General features: G+C 40.0%; 1 protein-coding gene across 2 annotated transcripts in view; it reads left to right on the top strand.

Moving 5' to 3' along the window:
• The window catches only part of CASK (calcium/calmodulin-dependent serine protein kinase (MAGUK family)), a 139,992-nt gene that overhangs the window by 3,224 nt on the left and 119,992 nt on the right, over positions 1 to 16,776 (top strand). For both annotated transcript variants that reach the window (XM_009318891.1, XM_009318892.1), the window contains exons 2-3: positions 10,088 to 10,165; positions 11,425 to 11,497. In XM_009318891.1, coding sequence (XP_009317166.1) covers positions 10,088 to 10,165; positions 11,425 to 11,497 — 151 coding nt within the window. The remainder of the gene's footprint in view (positions 1 to 10,087; positions 10,166 to 11,424; positions 11,498 to 16,776) is intronic.

Consider the following 16,776-nt stretch of genomic DNA (forward strand, 5'->3'; position numbering starts at 1 on the left):
CCCTGCGCCCAGCCCTGCCCCGGCCCCCCGTGCCTGAGCCTGTCACAGGAGAGGGGTCCGCACCAGGCCCGGGGATGTGGGACCGGTGGCCCCATGGGCTGCACAAGGGCCGTCAGCGCTGGGGCTGGGGGCTCGGGGACGGGGGGCTGAGCCGAGTCCTGCCCATTGCCCTGCCCGCGTCACGGTCACCTGGGGATGGGCTGTCCCCACAGGGGTCGCCGGCATGGACCCCCGCAATGGAGCCCCAGGATGGAGCCCAGAAAGGAGCCCCGGACACGCAGCCCAGGCGCACACAGGGCTCTGTGCCGGGCAGGGGCCGCTCCCAGCCACGCTCCGAAGCAGGGGCTGCTGTCCCCACCGCGCAGGGGGCAGGGGGCAGGGGACGATGGGCACCACCGTGACCGGAGGGGGATGCCGAGGGCTCCGGTGCAGCCGCTGAAGACGCGGTGGTGGGTTGACCTTGGCTGGGCTCTGGTGCCCACCCAGCCACTCTGTCACTGCCCTCCTCAGCTGGGCAAGGGGGAGAAAACACGACAAAAGGCTCGTGGGTGGAGATCAGGGCAGGGAGGTCACTCAGCAAGTACCCTCACGGGCAAAACAGGCTCGACTCGGGGGAATTAAATTATTTTATTGCCAATTAACAAGGACGTCGGATAATGAGAAAGAAGAACAAATCTATAAACCCCTTCCCCCCAGCCCTCCCTTCTTCCCAGGCTCAACTTCCCTCCCGAATTCTCCACCTCCTCCGCCTGAGCGGCGCAGGGGGACGGGGAATGGGGCTTGCGGCCAGTTCATCGCACGTTGTCTCTGCCGCTCCGTCCTCCTGACGCTCTTGCCCTGCTCCAGCGTGGGGTCCCTCCCACGGGAGACAGTCCTCCACCAACTGCTCCAGCGTGGGTCCTTCCCAGGGGGTGCAGTCCTTCAGGAACAGGCTGCTCCAGCGTGGGTCCCCCACAGGGCCACAAGTCCTGCCAGCAAAGCTGCTCCAGCGCGGGCTTCCCATGGGCTCTGTAAGGGACGAGGCCCACGTGGCTGTGCTGTAAGCACAGGCAATGCCCCAGGGAAAGCTCCAGAAGCCAGCCGCGGGGAGGGGCCCGGTGTCACTCTCCTTGACTGACTAATGTCTCAACCACTCCTGGAGCTGGGGTAAGAGAAGACTCTCGAAACCTTGGGCTGCAGCCAATAAATAGGGGCGCACGTGAGCCTCCTTGGGGCACTCTCCACACCGACACCCCCCGTTGGCACGTCCAACGCTGGATCCGGGATTGGTGATTTCTTTCTCTCTCTCTCCCTCTCTCCTGCTTCCCAGCTCTCTCCTTCTCTTTCTCTCTCCTCCTTCTCCTTCTTGCGCTCTGCTCTTGACATTCCTGAATAATACGAGGCCTACCTCCACTCCTCACAAAGCCGCTTAGCTTGTGTTATATATTAACACATAGAGGGTTGGTGCTTATAGAAGTGCTCGTGCCATGAAAGCGGGAGCTTGTTTTTGGACCTTGAGTGTTATTTCACCTTACTCCACACCGAGGGGATTTGCGGACCTTAGGCGCTCTCCCCTTCCCGCAGGTGGGACGTGACACCACCCACGGCTCCCTTGGGGAGGGCACTAGTGCCCGGAAGGCATGGAGATGGGCTGGGGATGTGGAGATGGGTTGGGTGACGTGGAGATGGGCTGGGCCATGGCGATGGGTTGGGGACGTGGAGGCGGGTTGGGGACGTGGAGATGCGGGTCCCAGCCAGCACAGGAGCAGTCAGGCTGGAGCAGTCAGATGGACCACCATCTCATGTGGTCTACCTGGACTTCAGTAAGGCCTTTGACACCGTCTCCCACAGCATTCTCCTGGAGAAGCTGGCGGCTCACGGCTTAGACAGGTGTACTCTGCGCTGGGTCAAAAACTGGCTGGACGGCCGGGCCCAGAGAGTTGTGGTAAATGGAGTTCAATCCAGTTGGCGGCCGGTCACGAGCGGTGTTCCCCAGGGCTCAGTATTGGGGCCAGTTCTGTTTAATATCTTTATCAATGATCTGGATGAGGGGATCGAGTGCACCCTCAGTAAGTTTGCAGACGACACCAAGTTGGGCGGCAGTGTTGATCTGCTCGAGGGTAGGAAGGCTCTGCAGAGGGACCTGGACAGGCTGGATCGATGGGCCCAGGCCAACTGTATGCGCTTCAACAAGGCCAAGTGCCGGGTCCTGCACTTTGGCCACAACAACCCCATGCAGCGCTACAGGCTTGGGGAAGAGTGGTTGGAAAGCTGCCTGGCGGAAAAGGACCTGGGGGTGTTGGTCGACAGCCGGCTGAACATGAGCCGGCAGTGTGCCCAGGCGGCTAAGAAGGCCAATGGCATCCTGGCCTGTATCAGAAATAGTGTGGCCAGCAGGAGCAGGGAAGTGATCGTGCCCCTGTACTCAGCACTGGTGAGGCCGGCCCTCGAATACTGTGTTCAGTTTTGGGCCCCTCACTACAAGAAGGATGTTGAGATGTTGGAACGTGTCCAGAGAAGGGCAACGAGGCTGGTGAGGGGTCTGGAGAACAAGCCTTATGAGGAGCGGCTGAGGGAGCTGGGGTTGTTTAGCCTGGAGAAAAGGAGGCTGAGGGGAGACCTCATTGCTCTCTACAACTACCTAAAAGGAGGTTGTAGCAAGGTGGGTGTCGGTCTCTTCTCCCAAGTAACTGGCGAAAGGACGAGAGGAAATGGCCTCAAGTTGCGCCAGGGGAGGTTTAGATTGGATGTAAGGAAAAATTTCTTTACTGAAAGAGTAGTTAAACATTGGAACAGGCTGCCCAGGGAAGTGGTTGAGTCACCATCCCTGCAAGTGTTTAAAAGACGGGTAGATGAGGCGCTTAGGGACATGGTTTAGTGGGCATGGTGTTGTTGGGTTGATGGTTGGACTCGATGATCTTGGAGGTCTCTTCCAACCTTAATGATTCTATGATTCTATGATTAGGGTCTAGTTATTCTGTGGTGACAGAAAAGGGGAAGACAACACAGATCTGCAGAGGAGATACAAGCCCAGCTGGTGATGGGCTGTTTGTGGACCGGCAGATGCATTGCATGAAAATTAATTCAGGTCCAGCACATGAAATGCATGCAATAACCAAACCTAAAACTTTGTGCCATCAGTTGCACATAAATGATACATAGGTCCACTACTGTTCCATGAGCTGTGAGCTACATGGAGCAGCTGCTAAAATGACCCTGAATATCTTGCCAAATCTATTGTTACGAAAAAGTACAAGTTAAATAAGCAAATGCAGCATATATCTATAACACAAGATTGTACCACTCAGGAAAAAATATGATCTGTGCCCAATTTTGAAAACTTGTTACAATAAACATTAAAAAAATCAAGTCACAATTCATAGAAGCACTGATGAACATGAACAGTAGCAGTGAAGTTAAACACCAAAAAATTAGCTGTGTTTTTAACCACTATTTATACACAAATTCAAGCATTCTTTAGAATGGGGTCATCATGTCACGTTACCAGTAGGTTGCCATTAGCGATTAGGTACTGCTGTAATAAACTGCACAGAAGCAGTTGGCCGTAATAGATGAAGTGCATGGGTAGAGTAAGAAGCAGACTCTGTCCCAGAAAGTCTTATTCTTAAAGTTAAATTATTATTTTAAAAGTATTTAGATGTTATTACATCGTAAATGAGAGAGTATGTGCCTGTGCCAAGTGATTTCCCCACACACACCCCCCAGCTGCTCCCCAGAAGGGTAATGGACTCTCCGCTGATGGAAGAGATCCACTGGAGGCTCTAGAGAGACCTCGCATCTGAGATAAGGCCAGCTCTAGTCTTTATCATACAGTCGCAATTTTCTTTCCCATTCTGTGGTGGTGTTTGCTGACAGCTGTATATCAAGTGATTCATCATTACTCTTGAGTTAACTGTGACCTTTTACCTAATACAAGCATGTAGTCAATAGAAGTACATCAAACAGTTATATTTTACAGTGTCAAAACAGATGAAAGCAATCCTTTTTTTAAGTCTGTGCCTTGCAAAAAACAACATAATATGCAAAACTTTCCTGCTATTTAAAAATTCCATTTATGAAATGGGGTGCAATCTGGTTCCTTTCGTATTTGTTCAATAATGTGCTATTCTAGATAGTGCTGTCCCTGTCACATGATGTTTGCTTGGTAGTTTATGCATGGGAGAGGGGAGGAACACTGGTTTTGCATAGAATGCTGTTTTCTGTTCGGTATGTAACTATCACTATTGCTTTTATATTCTATTGCTTATTACATTTTTTTTCTAATGACCATTGGTCTTTATCAATGAGAATACTTTGAGAAGGGTCAGCTACTTGCAATATTTCTAAAATAAAGCAAATATTCCATTTGAAGTGTCTGAAAACCACGTTTTAGAGTTAGAGTACATTAGATGCAGTTTATCCTCAGTATAATCAAAGTATGTGGACTGAGAGTACTTACCTTTCATGCTGAAGAGCTCAGATACATAAGTAGTGAGTGAATTGCAGATACCTTAATATATGGTCATTTGCAGAATATTGTCTCACCACTATACATAGGTGGGTTTGCTTTTCTTAGTGCATTCTAAGAGAGATTTATCTCTTGGGACATTAGAAGAACTGATCTTATTTAGATTTACCAGTTAGGCTGTGTGTGTGTGTGTGTATATATATATAGTTATATAGTTATATACATATAACTTTGCTGTTTAACCTAGCTAACGTGTAAAAATGCTTTAGTTTTAAAATCTCAAATTCATAAAAGCAGTACTTTAAAATGGTTGCAGTTACTTAGGTTTACGTTAACCATAAGCTGATGAGCATTTAAATGATGGTACATTCAATCATGCAGCTTTGTTGAAGTGTTAAGAAAAAAAGAAGGGGAAAAAATGAATGCCATCTATTTATTCTGCTTTGTTACAATACTGTGAAATAGCACAGCTTCTTAGTTTATAGAGTGAATTTTTTTTTTCATTATTTTACTTAATCATGTTAGGTTTCCAGTTACGGTTTTATATTTAAATGCAGTCTCACCTGTAGTCCTTCATCTTTTGTATGACTTTACTGTACTTTTGTTCTTTCATACTTGCATAATGCATTATCTAGGATAAAAATAAGTCTTAAATGTTAACTTTGGAAAGTAAAATCAAAAGAAACTAGAATCTGCATTTTTCACACCAAAACAGGTTGCTGTGATTACTGAAAGAAAATAGTGTCAGATGCTTCTAAGTTTAACATTTGGGCCAGACTTTCAAAATACCCAACGAAAGGAAAAACTTCCAAATTCATTTTGAAAAGCTTACAATACACTTAGAGAAGTCATTAAATTAGAGATTCTCTCTGTCCTAACTTCAGATGTTTAAAAATTATACTCTAAATCTGAGGCATCTCTGTACGTGCTGTTTTTTCCTGTGGACTGAAAGGGAACCTAAAGTGACTAACTCTAATTTTAAATGCTTTAAGGCAATGAAATTCCACCAAGTATTAAATATTCTGATATCAAACTCTTTGACATAAAGGCAGATTTTTTTGACTTGATAAAACTCATGTTTACATTGTGTTTGTATTGGGGATTTTTTTGTTTTTTCAATGTGTTATGCATATTCTGTACATTGTAGCCTCATTACCTGTGAACGCAAAGTTGATGCAGTTACCTGGTGCTGGGTATGCTGTTTCTCTTTTGTCCCCGATAGCCTGTGAACTGTTGACTGATTACAGTCAAAGGAAGTGATAGAGAATTTAAAGCTAACTTATGTTTGAGGAAAGAGATATCAGGTTTTCATGTTACGTTTGCTTAATATTTGTTGATTTCATTCATTTGATATACGGGAATTAATAGGAAACCAGACTTCACTAGTTTTAATGCTTAGAGCAATCTTTGAGGGTTTCCTGTTTACAAGGCCAGACTCAGGATTTTTATCTTGGATGAAATTTTGGCTTTTTTATAATAAGTAGCAAAATTTGACAGAGCAACTGAGAATTCAGAGCATTGAGACATTGATGCATTGAAATTTTGGCATTTATTATAACTTTAATTATCACAGGCTAATAAGTTGCACTGTTTTAGCAAAGCTTCAGAAGACTCACTTTTAAGCAAAATTGACTGGTAGAAGTCAATATAAAATGTTAATGCATATACTTGTATGTTCAAGAGTTTGTATAAGTATTAATTAATTCACACAGCATTACTATAAAGTGGGTATTTTTGTACGGCCTCATGATACTAGCTGACATATGGAGGTTTTAACATTAAATTGGAGTATGGATTAAAGATTTCAGGTTAGGTACAGGACTACTTTTATATTACCACCAAAACCAGTGCTTTTTAAGGATGCATATGTTCTTTCTTTAGTGCTATTTAATAATCAGGTTGGACCATCACTATGAAAACACTAGTAGAAAACTGTTTCCAAGCATACCTATTTAGTATGACTTACTCCTCCTAACATCATCTTCTGCACTATGATTTAGGAATTAAGTATTACTCAGTGAAGTTTGTCCATTGTTTGTGACTAAATGGAATGAGTCAGTTTATGAAAAGCACTAAAATTCATCTCTTGGCTGCCAGCAAAGTTGTAAAAACGTCTCAGTCTAAAGTACTGAAAAGCCTCTAAACAGATGCTGAGAAGGTAAACTCAGGAACATCATTTAATTATCTGGAATGAGCTAAACCCTGGAATATATAGGAAGTAAGAGTTTCTGTACTTTTTGGTCTTAATTTTCAGAGGTTACTTCATAGGGCTTCAAGAGAAGTTCAATACTGAATTATTTAAGTTAATTTACGGCAGTTTATTTGTAGTAAGTGAAGATGGCAAGTATATAAAAACCGTCCAACTGAAGGAAAAAATGCCATTGTGCACAGACCTTTAACATACATGGTACAAGACTCAGTAAACTCAGTTACGAGCAGTGTGCCAAGTCTTTCTTCTTTTTTTTTTTAAATAATAATTCGATTCCCTAAAGCAGTGCTTCTCAAACTTTCTGATTCTTCATCAATAAATTAAGTTGTAGGCCACATCTTATTAGGTCATCTGCAAATTCAAAGCTATCATACTCCAGTATTAAAACGTAGATCTCTTCTGAAGTATACTGTCTATTCTTCAGAGTGACTATTAGCCTCAGAACGTATTTCTGCATTGAATATGACTCAGGAGTAAACTTTGTGGGCAGACTGCAATTTATCATCAGCTTTGTGCGGAATAGTAGAAAGATTTTCAAGGTGCACAGTAGCACTGACCAGAGCTATGCAAAGAAACATTTATCCAAAGGGATGTGATCCAGGCACAGTTCTGCTAAAAATACGGAAAAATCAATAGTAGAATATGGGAAATTGAGGGACATAGTTCATATTGATACCCAAAACAATTCAGATGTGGTGGTGGTGGTGTCTGTTAACTCCCTCTTCAGAGTTGCTTTAGCTGGCACTTTCAGTCTAAATACTATAAAATGTCCCAGTCAGTTTATGTAGCTTCCATGAGTGCCCTCCACGGGTATCAGGTGATTCTCTCTCAGATTATGAGTGTGCTGTAATTTTACCAACTTTTTTTGCATCATCCACTTATGTCTTCAGCATGTATATATCTCTGTGTGTTTATTTTAGTGGATTTTAACTTAATTTTTTTATTTTTATGGTTTTCACATGCCTAGTGCTGATAGCCCTTAGAAAACCTTGAGACTTCCTGAACTTTCATTTCATTGGTATCTCAAAACTTTAATGCTCTTGCATCACATAAGCCTTTCAGTTTCTGCAAAGTCATCTTTTAAGTGGTTGTGATACTGCTGAGTTTTTAGTCTGTTAGTGCACTGAATTTTCTGGGGTTTCTTATAACTGAGGCAGGCTCTTGCTTTTGCAGTCTCAGCTAGATAAGTCTCATGAGATTTTCAGATAAAATTCAACATCAACAGGGTGATACAAGCCCTATTTATACATAAAGAAAAATCTACTCTTAAAGTAAAATTTTTGCCTTGAAAAAGTAGTCAGTTGGAGATTAAAATATACCTGCTGCATATTTGTGCTTTTGAGATCAACAGAGTTCATCTTAATGGAATAAAACTTTCAAACATTACTGCTCACAGTCTGTAGTCATTTTTAATATCATCATAATTTAAACTAATTGAAAAATATTTGCAAAAAAATTCAAGCTGCCACTTACTGGTACAAAATTTAAATGAAAAATGCTGGTGTGTATAAGTGGGAGGTAGAAATGCATGTTAAAGACCATTCTGATTATAAATACCTTGTTTAATAGAAAAGTTGTGTAAAGGAATGACACTCTTGGCTCAGCGTCTCAGCAACTATTGATACTGCTAAAAATCTTGAGTGCCTGTAGATCTTTATTCATCTGTAGTTTATAACAAGTCAGAGTGAAATTAGTCTTCTAAAGGGTTCTGCTGTTTCATGAGAACACCACCTCCTAATTTTTGGTAGTTAATCATACATTTTGTATGTTCTACAGTGCTTGGTGTTGCTCAGGTTTCAGTTTTGTTTCCCATCTAGCTGAAATAAATTGTTGGGAGGATGAAAGGGAGATTGACATGAGGGTTTTTTTCCAGTGAGCTAGTTAAATCCAGATTTATGCTGTTCTCATAGAACCTGAGCCCGTTGCCACTATACAGTACTATGTATAGTGCAGTACAGTATATTCTCTGTCTGAGAGATATGTAGCTATGTATACAGACTAGCTGTATGAAATTGAGCAAGACAGAAAAACTACTGGGGAAAAAACCTACAGAGGAATATATTGATGCAGTGATGAGCAGTCATGGTTTGGTAATATGGGTTTCTGATTTGTGGGGCTTGTTAAATCCGAAGATGTACCAGGCCAGGAAATTTTTTTCCACCTACTTAGATGAATGTGCATTTCTTTTGGTCACCATTCTCTCTTATAGTTCTCAGTGCTCTATCCACATGATAGTGTATTCTGCATGGGGATACCTTTTGGATTTATTTGGGAATTAAAGCTTCTGCATATTGCTTGTGACTCCCTAAGAAGCTGTTTTGCATTGCAGGTGTGTAACAAAGCAAAAGTGATTGTATGCTGACATTCTGGATAGCTTACCAAAATGGCCCTGATAATGTTGGCTTTCTAGATACCTTGCAAATTCTGCCTTTTTTCCCCCCTTGAGTCTTTGGTGGAGAGGTAAAAGAAAAGGTGTGAAGGCTGAAAATGACATGCTACAATCAATATTTCTGCAAGTGCCTTGTTAAGCATGAATTATGTGATTTTTATTGTTCCTGTTAACTCTTGTTACTCTCTCCTTGCCCCATCAAGCAATTAACGTTTTTAGATACAAATCTGCCTTAGGTTACTTACAGGAGGAAGAAAAGGAGGGCAGTTATGCCACACCAAGCTGTTTTGGTTTTAGAGAAACGGTAGTCTAATTTTAGCCTAAGGACTATTAATATATGTACATCTAAAGGTGTTATACTACTCATTGTGGGAAGTTAGGTTATCAGAAAGACTACAGACAATTAGGGAGAAAAGGAACAAAGTATCAAGTATCAGAGCTAGTGATACAGTATGTGTGCTGTTGCTGTTTTCAGGTGCCTTCAGTGAGGCTGAGAGGTGTAAAGTATCTTCTTGGCTCCGTAATTATCCTTATGAGAATGCTAACTGGAAAGACTATACTACATTTATAGAGTATTTTTTAAAGTCTTCATTTAAAATTCAGTTTGAGTAAGATTTTTTGTATAACTACAGTCTTTATTATAGAGTTGCACTTGTAATGCTTTTAAGAACACAGGATGAGGTATCATGCATTAATTGTTAACTTGGAGAGCTTTCTTGTACAGGGCATTGACTTTCTGCTGTCTTGCACACCTTGTTCAATGAGCAGTTTAAGCAATAGAAGAAATGTTTGGTTTTGCTAATGTTTTGAGAGAACTGTTATATGACCTGAGGGGCATGAAACGGTTAACCTCTGGCAAGCCATATTCTATTAGATTACCTATTAAATGCTGTTTTAGTTAGTAATGCATTGTACATGTATCCAGAGTATTTTATGTAAGATTGGTATAAGTCGACTAAAGAGATTTTTTTCTTTTTGAGCATTTTTCTGTAATTGATTGTAGTTATCTGTCTTAAGCATTTTTCCCTGTTTTTACCTGTAGTATGGATGGAGCAGATCTGTGTTTTGAAATTGTGAAGAGAGCAGATGCTGGATTTGTGTACAGCGAGGCTGTAGCAAGGTATGTATTATAATTTTAATTAATCCCACAGGTTAAATGGGAAAGAATGGAATATACTGTTGTACAATCTGGTAGCTAAAAGTTGGAATACTAGAAATAATCCTGTTTCTACGGTCTGAATGTTTATTACAATAATTCACATAATAAAAGTAGAATTTTGGAGAATTTTGTCATTTACTTAATGACATACTTAATTCTCTTTCTTTACCTTTTATGGCTCTCTCACACAATGGCATCAGGTGACTTGCCTGACAGGTGTGAGTTTTATTCGTCTTGTTAGATGGAGTCGTCTTTTTTTTTCTTTCTTCTTTTTTATATATCACTTTATTTATGGTCACTTCAACTTTTCACTTATGAGGTAAACTAAAATCAAAGAGTCTATATAATTGCAGAAGGACAACAAAACCCAACATCCTAGTGGCATGATAATTGAGCTTAAAGCCCGTGAGATTCTTTGTTTGCTTTTCTTGACGCTGCAGATTTTTTAGCATCATAGAAGCCAGGTTGGAAGAGACATCAAGAGGTCTCTGCTTCAACCTCCTGCTCAAGGCAGGGTCAACACTGCATTTGGATCATGTTACTCAAGGCTTTGTCCAGTGGGGTCTAGAAAACCTCCAAGGATGGAGATTCCACATCCTCCCTGGGCAACTTGATCCAGTGCCTAATTATGTTCCTAGGGAAAAACGTTTCCCTATAACCAGCTGGAACCTCCAGAGGACAAGGATTGCCTCCCTTAGCCCACTAGTAATGTTCTGCCTGATGCGGCACAGGATGCTGTTGGCTTTCTTGGCTTTCTAGTATGGTCAGTAATCTGTTAGGGCATCCTTTGGACATAGGGGAGAAAGAAGTTAGTCTTCAATCTGCATCAAGCAAGCAAAGACCTTGGTTCTATCCCTTTCTAGATAAATCGGGCACTGATACTCACTTGTTTCCTTTCTGTGTTTTGTTATAAAAAAAACTGAAGGGTCCTGACTTCCTTGTCATATGAAGCAGAATTATTGAACATTTGAAAGCTTTACAAAGTGGAAAATGCAGATTTTTCTTTCTAATTTTCCTTGGCTTCAATCAGAATAATCCACAAACTTTAGGTTTTATTATTTATTACTATAAACACAAACTCCATTCTACTGAACTCTGTATATTTAAGGTTAAGTTGGTTGATTAGTTTTATATAGTTTGACTCTTAAAACTTAGTTTGTTATATGTGTATAGTAATTTTTCCTGCAGGTTTGTCATGTATGATGTCTTTGTTCTTTCAGTCATTACATGAGACAGATATTGGAAGCTCTACGTTACTGTCATGATAATAATATAATTCACAGGGATGTGAAGGTAAGGGGATTTAATTCTTTTTTTTTCTTCAATAATACAAACTACTGAATTTTTATTTCTGGAATTTAGAGGAAAGGGGAAGCTGTAGAAAAGGAAGCTATATTTGCTGAGTGTGTCTTTACTCTTACTGTGTCATGTAAGATTAAAGCCCATCTCTAATTCCATCAATATAGAACATTTAGGAGGTCTTTATTCACAGATTACATATGCATTTGATTGCAACTTACCTTGAAACTCAGTTTAATTTCTAGTCTTTGAATATTCGTATGAAATCTGCTTGCATTTTTTTTCATGTTAGGAAAATGTGTATATAAATTAATTGCATAAATTAAACTGGAGTTGGTAGATTAATGGCATCGTTTTGACAGCATAATGACAGTCTTCATCCAAACTAAGATTTCAGAGAGATGCACATGCTTAAATGCTACAATATTGGTAGTAGTATCTACTTTTTGCAAGCAGTCGTAAACATTTATTATTGTGAAAACTTCTCTAATACAAACAAGTTTGGGAGGAGAAATACAGTGTTTAAGAACAGTGTATGTACATACTCTTTCTGACCTGATGAATTTTGTAGTATTTCTATGGATATTTATGGAACTAGTTTATCCCAAAGTACTGTAATGTAAGTAATTGGGAGTTTTAACCTAAGTGGGTTTGGCTGTCTTCAATTTGAGCATACATATTCTTTGTTAATGTCATTGTCTAAGATAGTTATTCCCACTTCGTCTTCTCTAAAAGTTTGCTTTTATCCAAAGGAAGTCAAGCACTATAGGAATTAACGAAAATTCTAATGAGCTCTGATAGTGCAGTTTGAGAAGTGAATCTTGGGGTTTAGTGAATAGAGAAGATTGAGAGAGGGTAAGCTGTGCTTCAAACTCCTACAGGTGATCTGTGAAGGAAAAGAGTACGGACACTGAACTGATGATTTTCATTTAAGGAGTCATTTGGTCTTGCGTATGCAGGCATTGCAGACCTTTCCCAATCTCTTTCTCCTTTCCTTCTAAAATCAAGAAAATTATTCCATGTAATAGGCTTTTTTTTAAGTTTGGTATTTTAAAAGTAATTTCTTACAGCAGATTCTAAAGACGGCCTGGTAAAATGTCTCATCTTGTTCTGTCTTGACAGTTTCTAGATTCTTTTAATTGTTCATTTTTGGTACCACATGAGAATTTCAGAATTAATATCATCTTTATGTTACTGTGTCTTCCTGAAAGCTGCATCTGTTTTTGTGGGACCATGTTATTGAACGAAAACAAATTTCCGTTTCAAGGGCCTCTGAGGGACGCTCATTTTACTGTGTGTAAAACGGGGATTTATTTTGCAGCTTATCCAGTCTGAAAACTTTAAAATCACCATTTTTATTAAATACCATCCTTAGAAATAAACCTGTTCAATTACATGAGTGAGTAAGAATTTTTAAATGTATCAGTCTAAAGTAGTGTAAACCAACAGACAGTGTTTCATCTTGGCAAAAGCAGCGCAGAAATATAACTATAGGGTTTGGGTATAGAACATATTAAGCTAACTGCAATATCCCAGCTCTAGATGTCACTGTAGACATTGTTTTGAAAGGAAGTAGACTAAGTGACCAATTTCCAAATTATCTGAATGGATTAAAGTGGATTAATAAAAATCTGTAAAGTTGATACAGTCACACTACATTTTTTCCCTCTTAAGCTTTCTGTGAATGTTATTTTGAACTGCAGAATGCTTGATCATCATCTGATGCACAGGAAAATTTGCACCTTACAGTCCCTGTAAGAATTAGGTGTCTTTTAGCCACTTTTTGTGCTCCCTTAGCTCTCAACTGATTAGGAAGAGTTAGACAGGAATACTTCAGTTTGCTGTAGTCTGGTGCCAAAAACTTCACCTGGCTTGTGTAAGTGACAAGTTCTACCAAAGCTTCTGGAGCACTATGACTGCAGCCTATGGTAAACTCCTGTATACTCAGATTCACCTCCAATGACAGAAACAAAACATGAAAACTTTCACAAGATGGCCTGTAGTTGTCTTAATTTCCTTCACTGCTCTGTGAGACCAGACGTTTCTGGAGCCTCTGTACATCGTTTGACCCCCTTCAACATTGCTTAAAGGCTTTATAATCAGTGACAATTGCACCTTTGCTTCATCTTCAATTAATGTGATCCAGCATTCATTCATTCATTCCTTGGAAGTTGGATTGTGTAATATGGAAAGTAGAAAATGCTAATGCAGGAAGGTGGAAAACTCAAGACAGCTATGCATCAGAAATGTGAATGTCAAGAACTTTTTCCCTTACCACAACATTTATTCCTATTCTGCCAACCTAGTGATATAGGACTCAGCCATTCCTTTTATTCTTTCAGAACCTTGCTGTGTCGGAAATACCCAGAAGATGGCTACCAAAAGTAGCAACATTGAAATGGGGTCTTTTCCAATATAGAATGTTATTACACAGTAGTTTGTATACAGAATTATCTTTATGGAAGAGAACAAAAAAAGGGAAATGGGAGTAATGTAGGTCTGAAATGAGATGCTTGTCTTTTTCCATAAAACCCTTGCTAGAGTTTGAGTACCGTTTGTCACTGAAGTCAGCCACTTTCTCTTGAGCTGTCAGTATTAGACAATAATGAAAGTATTTTGTGAATATAGTCATTAAAAAGTTATGAGTGGGAGAGGACCTTTAAAACAGGACAAAGAAATAGGAGAAAAATGGCTTATCTCTTTCTTCCAAACGTCCACTTCACTATATTCTGTCCTGCAAAATAGTGTTTTCTCTTACTTCACCTTCAGGAATAAGAAAGTAACAAATTAGGTTAACTCTGCACTGAAGTGGTTTTTCTCTTAATATAAATACAACTGAAGATAGTTCTCTTGTATACGACAACATATTTATTACAGGCAATAATTCATGCCTCGAGATTTAATGGAACTAAAAACAAGTAAGCAAAATGTGCTCTATAGCTGTAATCTTTCTTCAAGAAAGAGAAAAATTAATAGTATGCCTCTGCAACTCTTAACTGTGAAGGATACCACTGATCATTGAACTTCCTTAGGTTCTGTGCTATAGAATTATTTTAATAATTATGATTTTAAAAGCTGAAAGTGGTGGTTTTGTTATAAATAGGTGAACTTGAATATTCCCAGTCCCTATGGAAGTTAATGTGGTGTGGAGTACCTAAAGCAGCGTTGTGCGTTTAGCGCAGTCACATTTGGTCAGCATTCAATACTTTGAGCTGTTATATTCTCAGTGTGTGGGAAAAGTTGCTTTATCTTGTCTTGACAGTTTCACTGAGTTACCTGCTAGTAAGAGGATAGACTAACATTGATCTTGGTAGAAGACTTTTGTGCTGGTTACTGAAAGTAGAATGTGATTTAGCTCAAGAAATAGACTGTTTAAGCATTGTGTAAGTTACAAAGCAGGACAGTGTTCTATAAAAAGTGCATTTCTTCAGTGTTTATTGCAGATTTTTTCACCTGTTCACTTTTGCAATAACTTCAATGGAATGTTTTTTTATCAGTAAAACATCAAGAGGTTTTACAATCTTCGGTTAGCCTATATTGTGATGCTTATGTAGCATTTTATATAGTTGCCAAAATCTTGTTATAAAAATACCTTTTAATATAATTGATACAAGAGTAATTTAATCACATCAAGAACTTTAATTGCTGGAGTTTTAGCCTTAGTTCGCTCCAAATACTCCAACTTTGTTCTATGATTTCCATCTAGTTTTCTCGTATGTGTTTCTGTGATCAGTAAAATGTTTGGTGTGCAACTGGAGTCAGGGCAAGCTTGTTGGCTAAAGGGAGACACCCAAAATTTTTATTATAGGTTTATCTCCGTAGGTATGAATGCTTGTTTGCAACATGTGGTCATCTAAATAGGTAAAACTGCTAAAGCAAAAATACACGGGTTCTGCCTTCTCTGCTGTAAGATTCAGTTCAGTATTTCTGTGACTGGAAGTAAAAACACTTTGTCCAGAAAGTAGGACTAAGCATTATGCACTATGTTGTGTGTCATATACAAATCTCAGTTGGTCCAGGTGACTTGAGACTTGATCTGTGAATAGATTTCCATGTTGATTTATGTGCTGTACAGAACTTAATTAACCATACAAATTCTGAGAGCACACTCACCACTTCTGTCTTTCATTGCCTAAACTACTTGTAGTTAGGCACTTCAGATTTTGCCAGTAGAGTTCAAGACTCTTTGACTTCTGCTTTTACATATATATAGAAAATGAGTAAGGCTTGTTCATAGCTGTTTATGTATATTTATGTAAGTGTATATTCAACTACATAAAAAATAACCGGAATAGAAACTGTTCTTTAAGACCATCTTCTCTTTCCAGTCTTTCAATATCGAAAACAAGAAATCTGTTGCATGTTACTTTCCTTCTCCACTTTTCATTTCAGCATGGAACCTCTTTTATGCTTTCTGGGGGCAGTCAGTAATAACTGGTGCTTTTGATGTATTTTCTAGAAGTTATTAGATCCTTGAGATCGAGTAGTAACTGCTTTGTGAGGACTTCATTACATATTAAATTGTTAAAAGGTTATTAAGGCTGCAAAATCAATAGCAGAGGTAGAATTAAGGTGTCCTATCTGGCCATGTTTTTCTGAGGAGCACTTCCTCGTTCAATGCAGAAGTTAAGAGGCTCCAACAATAAAGCTTTCAGTATTTTTTTCCTCAATGGTTCTTCAGGTAGGACTTCCCCCCAACCCCTAGTTTATGTCCACTCCTGTCCTGTATATATGGTTGCTATCTGAGTCCCTGTTTCTTCTTTTGTCCTGCCCTTTTCCTAGTGTAATGTTAGCTGGCTGCTGGGTGTTCAGAAGCAGTTTTGCTGAGAAGTATATTTATGCTGCTTGGCCTACTTAGAGCTCAACATCTACATGCTTTCTGATCAGGAAGTTTATATATTATTATATATTATTTATATAAGCCTACAGAGGATGGAAGCAAGGACAGGTAACCTGGGAGGAATACAGAGAATTTGTCCGAGCAGCCAGGGATCAGGTTAGGAAAGATAAAGCCCTGATAGAATTAAATCTGGCCAGGGACATCAAGGGCAACAAGAAAAGATTCTATAGGTACGTTGGGGATAAAAGGAAGATGAGGGAAAATGTGGGCCCTCTCCGGAATGAAACGGGAGACCTGGTTACCTGGGACATGGAGAAGGCGGGAGGTACTCAATGACTTTTTTGCCTTGGTCTTCACCGGCAAGTGCCTGAGCCTCACCGCCCAAGCCGCAGAAGGCAAAGGCGGGGACTGGGAGAATGAAGAGCCACCCACT

Source organism: Pygoscelis adeliae, unplaced genomic scaffold, assembly GCF_000699105.1.
Source record: "Pygoscelis adeliae isolate BGI_AS28 unplaced genomic scaffold, ASM69910v1 Scaffold92, whole genome shotgun sequence".
Classification (NCBI taxonomy): Eukaryota; Metazoa; Chordata; class Aves; order Sphenisciformes; family Spheniscidae; genus Pygoscelis; species Pygoscelis adeliae.